Raw genomic sequence first — 7567 nt, 5'->3', positions numbered from 1 at the left:
AAAGGAGTGTTGCATTATCATTGAAAAGTTTAATGTGATAAAAACATTCCATCTAACTTTTTTGATACAAAAAAATTCATTAAGTTGATTTGTGTAATTTGCTAGTTGTCTTAACATCTTATCAGGATGTTGAAGGCCGTGACATTAAACCACTCTCCTTTGATTTAATACCATCGTTCTTTCGTTACGTATTATGACGTAGACAATTTTACAGTAGTAGATATCCAATCAAATAAAAGCTGTTTATCTGATTAACACCTACATAGACCATGTAATACCCGGAGCAACTAATTACAAAAGGGTGCACAGATAGTCATATAGTTATACGAGTGATTATAATCAGACATAACGAGCTTTATGGACTCGAACGAACGATATATATTCTAGCCACGAAAAATTTATAACATATTTTATTTAGTATGATAGAGAGTGCATATATGTGGACGTTAATAGTACTCTTCGGTCGGGAAAGACAGGCCATATTCTACGTCAGCGCCTTAAAAACACTTTGGTTTTAAGATTTTTAATTTTGATCTAGCTCGTCATAACCTTGTATCTCTGTATACAATGCATCGTGACTTCCCAAGTATACGTGCAAGGACCTGCACCGCTTAAGAGATAACGAACGTATTGTTGTCACAGGGGTTTGCGGGAAAAATAAGTTCTTGCCGTCGGCAAACATCGATTCTGATCAGTAAATCAATAGCAGAAATAGAAAGGAGATTTATTTGTTGATTATTTCACAGAGCTCACTGCATTTAAATTTTACCTACGGTTGCCATTGTTCAAAAAGAACTGGAAAACGTAATCCATGAGACAATTCTGTGATAAACGTTGTCCCAGAGTTGGAGTGTGTGTGTATGTATGTATGTATGTATGTATGAATGTATGTTTGTATGTATGTATGTATGTATGTATGTATGTATGTATGTATGTATGTATGTATGTATGTATGTATGTATGTATTTATGTATGTATGTATGTATGTATGTATGTATGTATGTATGTATGTATGTATGTATGTATGTATGTATGTATGTATGTATGTATGTATGTATGTATGTATGTATGTATGTATGTATGTGTAGTATGTATAATATATATATATATATATATATATATATATATATATATATATATTTGGGAAAGGCAGCATTTCTATAAAATCTATATGGGTATGATTCGTTTAGTCAGAGATTATAAACGTCATTCAGGAATAAATATTTGATAGATTTATTAGCAGCTATACATGATATGAGATCTCTCTTGTAAAAACTAGAACATATCATCCTGAAATACGGAGGTAAATGGTCGCCGAGCAGAGCGAGGGTCTATTAACTGCTATGGTAAACCTTCCAATGTATTCGATTTGTTGTCACCGGATTTACAGTGCAGATTAAGTCGCACCTAAGATGTTTGCATAGAATTACAAATACCAATATTGAATACAACACCCCGGGTTATATAAAGCTGTGTGCGTATGGGTCGGAAATCTCTTTCAAATAAATCAGAAAATCAGATAAAATAGTCCGACATATGCTTCACCAATGCGATGTCTAATGTTACCTGTTTGACAAATTGAAATTGACACGGGCGTATATCACCAGGCTTCCGCACCTACGTATAATGAAGTGTTAGATACCATGCATTAGGTTGATGCGTTCCCTGATCAGCACTGCATGGACACTGTACAGTGTATGCTAGTCATTATTGCATTGAAGGGCGCTTTTCGTAAGTGTCCTTCATGTGAAATGGTTCATACTGATGGTAAGTGAAAAACGTTGTCATAGAAATTAGATAATCTTCGGTCATTAGAAAAAAAGAGTCTCCGGCATTGACTCAACGCCATCGAACACAACCGTGAAAACGCGCGAAAAGGGATGCACTGAAAACAAATGTCCTGTTTATCCTTGAAAATAATAAAGGACGGGTGTACCATATTGGCAAACTACAGGGTGAAAGCAAAGAACTATTTTAACACTTTCTAGTCAACACGAGGTGTACAAACATTCAACTAAGCCGACATTTTATTCTGAAACCAAAATGTTAGATCGGTTTTGAGGTCAAATCGTGCTTTGTGCGATTTTCCTCGTGACAGCCCTTTAACACATCGTTAATTCAGCGTTCAACAACCAGAGATCTGTGCATTCAAAGTGGATGACTACATCCACTTTATTTCCCTTCCATTCTCTCTCCCTTGATCGCCGATGACTCTATTCCCAGACTCCGATACTCTCACTTAGCGATCCAGTGAGGCATGTCCAATGGAGACTAAATCTGAGTCAGGTACCCGCCTTGTTAAAATGATTATCATAAATGTTTAAGTAGCTGCCGGATTCACACGTAAATTCATCTGTGCTAAAGTTGTATTGGGAAAAAGAAAGTGCGCGCATATCGAAGGTACGTTTTGCATATTATATGATTTGCATACGGGTTTTATATTTGCCATATCATTAATGTCTGTGTGTCTTTCTCGCTCCCTGTCTTTCGCATTTGAAAACTTTGGAGGTGGAAGTGTCGTCCGCAGGGGGCCGTGATCGTCAGACGCCGATTCATTGGATACAATCTGCAGTATCACTGCGTCAGCTCGTTCAGAGATAGAGCGTCTTTCACTCGTTTTTCTGATTCAGCCTTTTCTCTCTATGTCGACATCTCTGTCGTCTTTCTCTGAAAAGTACGCCGTCAACATAGAACCTTTTATGTTCAGAGAGTTGTGTTGAATTTATTTCGCCGACGACCCGCATTCTCATCTTACTAACGGCATTGCATCTACCGAGAGAAAAATATACCTTCCGAACGGTCAGCGCAATCGCCGCCGCGCAGCTCACGATCACTGTGAGCTCCTCATTTACATATCGACGAATAAGGCTGGGAACGGCACATCTCGGGATATATGACTGCGATTGCAAGTGCGCTCTTGGATGCCTATGAACGAGAGAACAGCCAGGAACAAATGGACGAAGACTGTGTCGTGTGCTTTCCACCGCAAATTAACTCTAGCGATGGACCAGCAGGTAATTGGACATACGACTTCATTCCGTTTCAGACCTGTATGATTAACTTCTATTTTATGTTAACACTCATAGTTGTCTTTGCCGTATCTGGATTCGTCGAGAACGGAGTCTTTATATTTGTTGTTATTCGAGTCAAGTCGATGAGGACACTGCCGAATTATTTCATGATAAATTTGGCATGTGCTGACGTCCTGTGTTTAGCCAGCCTGTGCGTCTACCCGCTGATAAACGCACTTGGTGCCGGCGATAACGTTTACTTGGTGCAGCTCCGAGTGTTCTTAGCGGATATTTCAACTTTTACATCGATTACCACTGTTATGTTGATAACGGTGGACCGCTACATTGCGATATGCAGGCCACTGCACGCCCCGCGCATACAGAGGAAATCGCGGGCTCATCTCTTGGTCGCCCTATCCTGGGCAGTGGGAATCGCCCTTGGCCTACTCGAGTATATCTGTGCGAGTTTTCGTGCTTTTCATGGGAAAACTGCCACCACGATCATACTGATGACTTTCCTGTCGTACACTTCGCTTGTCATGGCAGTGGTACTCTTACTGTACATATTGATCATCACTCGCCTGCTCTGCCGTCCAAACACAGTCCGGAGGCTGCCTTTCCGGAGGAAACGCGAGTACAGGAATGAGACGAAGGTGCTTGTGATGTGCTCCGTGGTGGCCATCCTCTTCCTGGTTTGCTTCGGACCGCAGATCATCATTCTTTTCCTGGCGCCGATTGCCGTGCTGCAGAACACGTTTCCGTCGCCTCTGTTCCTGAGCTGTGTGACCACCGTCTCGCCGCTGATGGTGATGGTGAATTTTGCGCTGAACCCGCTCCTGTACAATGCACCCAGCTACCGTCACCGACTCGCCTTTAAGAAAGCCTTTATGAACACTACATATCGGAACAACGGCGACGTAGAGTTGAATGTTGTGACATCTGCCCGCACCATCAATTCTAGCAATTTCAGCGAGGCCAGGCAAATGAGCAGACAATAGAGAACACGATCGTTTTTCATTTATTCATAGCAACGATTATACAAACTATGATGCGAGTGAAACAAACGGGAGAAAAAAACAGCATGTGTATTTAAATAGTCAAACCATCGTTTGTAAATTTAGGGATAACGCCTGAGAGATTTTCGCCATTTCCTATATAGGTGTCCCAGATGATCTCAAAATAGTCTATCCCTTTGTAGGTAGATGACATGCCATTACGATTGAAACCCACGCATCAGCATGTTTTCGTGAAATCAAATGAATATATACGTCACGAGACACGGGTTATTCCCCGCACGGGCAAGTCTTCAGAATATGACTGGAAAGTACCGGCCCGCATCGATTCGAGAGAGTCAGTGGTTGGCCAAGTTTGCGAGATCTGTGTCAGCATATGTTGAATTTCAGCTGTCAGTGAACTGCTGGTACTTTCTTCGCTAAGTCCAGAAGTTTGTGATGCACTCCAAATTTTTATTGCTTCGTATTCAAAAGGAATCATGTACGATGTCACTGGTTGAAAGACTATCAGAAGTTTGAAAGTTTAAATGTTCAACTGTCGTTACTTGATAACAAGTCTTCGGAGTAGGATTGCTTGCTAATCCGTACAAGAACACAATGCGCTACATCGAAATAATATTCATAAAAGTACAAGTCGTGAGTTGGCAACTCCATTCGATTTTCAACAAATCAATAAATGTCGATCGTAACAGAATGCAAAACTGGACCCGAAGGACATGCCCAAAAGAAGTAACATTGTACTGTCACACTTCCCTTCTTTCATTTAAATGTCGAACAAACTTCATCATCATCCGGGGTACCGCCTGGGTAAGAGTTATGTTTAATAATGTTAATTATGTTGACATATAGTACAAAAGTATCTACGTTCTTTAGCTTGTTCCTTATGGGCATGGCTGCGTTTATAGTGAGAACGGTTAGCGGTAACTTCTCTCAAACAACTGGCAGATATTCTGTCACCACAATTCATAAGAAATATCCCACTCCAGGGATATTTGATCGCACTTTGATCGCATATTTTTTGCTTTGAAATTTCACCAATCAATAAGAACAAGCCACTGCGCAAACTTATTTCAAATTTTCTCAAAGCAGTCCTCTTAGTTTTAGGCCTTTAATGCCGCAGATGGCACAGCAACCAGTGTCCTGACTATGAGAGAATCAGCCTATACTTGTAAAACCACCAGATAACGATGATAAAGGGATGACGTATATTTCTCTAGGGTGCTCACTCTCGCGTTGAAAAACTAAATGAATGTCGTTCGTTACCATACCCGTGGCACAACGAAATACTTCTTGCGTCACGGAGCTTTAATACCGCCCCTTGCCCTGAACCCCTCTTCCCAGAGGCGGCGTATGGTTAATGCACCATCGCATCGCGACTTAATTCTGACGATGACGGGTGATTTGAGCTACTAATGCTTTGAAATTTCACCGCTCACAAGTACAAGCCATAATGCGCAAATTTAGTTTAAATTTTCCAAGGAGTCCTTTTTAGCGGAGTCCATTTCCTGTTCATTATGTTGTGTTTAACTTCTCATAATATCTTGTGTCCACAGCTTGTGTTATTCCTATTAAATCTATCGAACTTTGACACAAAAATATAGTCCAATGGTTTGCCTATGGTTATTGTGTGCTGCAAAATCACTCTTTTGATCAATCTAGCGTCACGACGCTTGTTACCGACCGCACATCAATTTCATCGATAGCACAATGCCGGAGCAATGTGGAGGATACTTTGTTCTCAAAGCTGAAGAAGCATTGTTCACAGAGAAGAATATATGAAGGCTACACTCACTTCTGAACATGGACGTCACTATGGCAACCACATTGCATCATTTCCAATTCAGCGAATTGACGAAATTTTCATATATATATATATATATATATATATATATATATATATATATATATATATATATATATATATATATATATATTCGTTTTCATGTCTACTACGGGGGAGAAGAGTGCTCAATGGGATCAAGTACACAGAATATCAATTAGTCAAGTTTCACGAAAAGAGAGATTCATCAGTTGATCGCAATTGCGTGAAATTAAAGTATAGGGTATCTTTTGAATTTGATATGGAAATAGTTTTTGTTTATATATATATATATATATATATATATATATATATATATATATATATATATATATATATAAATGCGTGTATGTGAGTGGGTGTATATATCTGTCTGTGTAATTTCGTGGTAGTACAGTTCTTATATCGGATGGCATACTGCATTGATCTATCAGTTGTTGTTCAGCTACACTGTAGCCCATACATGTCATTGTAGACGGTGTGGAAGCTGTAAGTGTACAAAGTACAGCACAGCGTTGTCGCCAAGGGCGGTGAGTGCGCTTCTGATGGAAACGTGACAACAGAACACCGTAAGATCTGTGAAAAGTGGTTATGGACGACACGATGCTCTACACATTTTGTGAGTAAAGAGACACCCCGTGGGTTATCTTCTTACAAGAAAAAAAAACACATACGCAAGCTCACACAACGATGACCTTGGCTTCGTTAAAGTGAATTTTCACTTTGCAATTTTGCTGATCAAGAATATCCGTAAGGAAATCGTTATCTTCATTCTGTTACTATCCAAGACGCTTATAAAGACTTTTCGATTTATTTCAACAAAGTGAACCATAGGGACGGAGAACTTTTAAAAGCTACCAAAGTAATATGACACTTTCCATCGCAAATGCAAATTCCGTACAGTGTGTATACATGTACAGTGCTTTTCTCGTTTATTTGACGTGTTGGAAACATGTTTACAAAAAACAAACAGGAAAACTGTCGTCAGTGAAAACAGTGAGTTTATCGACAAGTACAAGTCATAGTGTTATAAAATATCAGTGCATTCCCTCTTATATTCCCAAGTTGGACAGATGTATCTTTAAAGTCGCAGCGCGTTCCCTCAACGATGTACAACTTAATTTTCAGCATAATAGAATCAGGCGTCATCTCTCAGGTAAAGCGACAAATTGGCCGAGGAAGCGTTCACCTGCTGACCTTTCGGTCACGTCATTTTCGTTTTCGCAACTTTCTGTCTTCATGGCTTAATACTTTTATTTTCGTCAGCTGAGATAGCCGCCGTTCTGGTGCTGGGCTTTCAGCTAACCCCTAATGGTGCTGACTTAGATTCTATTTGTAATACAATATTATTTTCCTGCCTCGACCGCATTATCATCCAATACGCCGCGTGTTTGATATTCAATACGTTCGCTCCCTATTTTCGCCTGTGCTTGTCATTTTCATCTCAGGTGACATTTCTCTGAGTAAACAGTCTGTTCTCAGACAGAGATGGGCCGCCGTTATAAGGAGGGTGAATTCTTTGTGAATGTTCGCATTTGCACTTCGCATTCACACAGCGTTTTTTTTTGTTTCAATACATTCCCATCGGCGATGCGATATTGATGACGTCAGTCGTCAAACTGTCATTTTCACTCCTTGTATACGATTGATTTGCACGGGTTACCCGCTTAACACCCTTTGTCTGTTCGTCCATTTATCCAACGTCAGCATCGTTTTAACACTCG

The 7567-nt window shown here is 40.0% G+C and overlaps 1 protein-coding gene across 1 annotated transcript; it reads left to right on the top strand.

Moving 5' to 3' along the window:
• Positions 1-2501: 2501 nt before the first annotated feature.
• Positions 2502-5609, top strand: LOC139134274 (mu-type opioid receptor-like). Its single transcript, XM_070701175.1, has one exon. It carries the CDS (start codon positions 2894-2896, stop codon positions 4007-4009), a length of 1116 nt encoding a protein of 371 aa, XP_070557276.1. The 5' UTR covers positions 2502-2893; the 3' UTR covers positions 4010-5609.
• The last annotated feature ends 1958 nt before the right edge of the window (positions 5610-7567 follow it).

The sequence above is a fragment of the Ptychodera flava genome, chromosome 6 (assembly GCF_041260155.1).
Source record: "Ptychodera flava strain L36383 chromosome 6, AS_Pfla_20210202, whole genome shotgun sequence".
NCBI classification, from domain to species: Eukaryota; Metazoa; Hemichordata; class Enteropneusta; family Ptychoderidae; genus Ptychodera; species Ptychodera flava.
The sequence above is the reverse complement of the archived record's forward strand: the minus strand, read 5'-3'. Positions and strand labels throughout refer to the sequence as shown.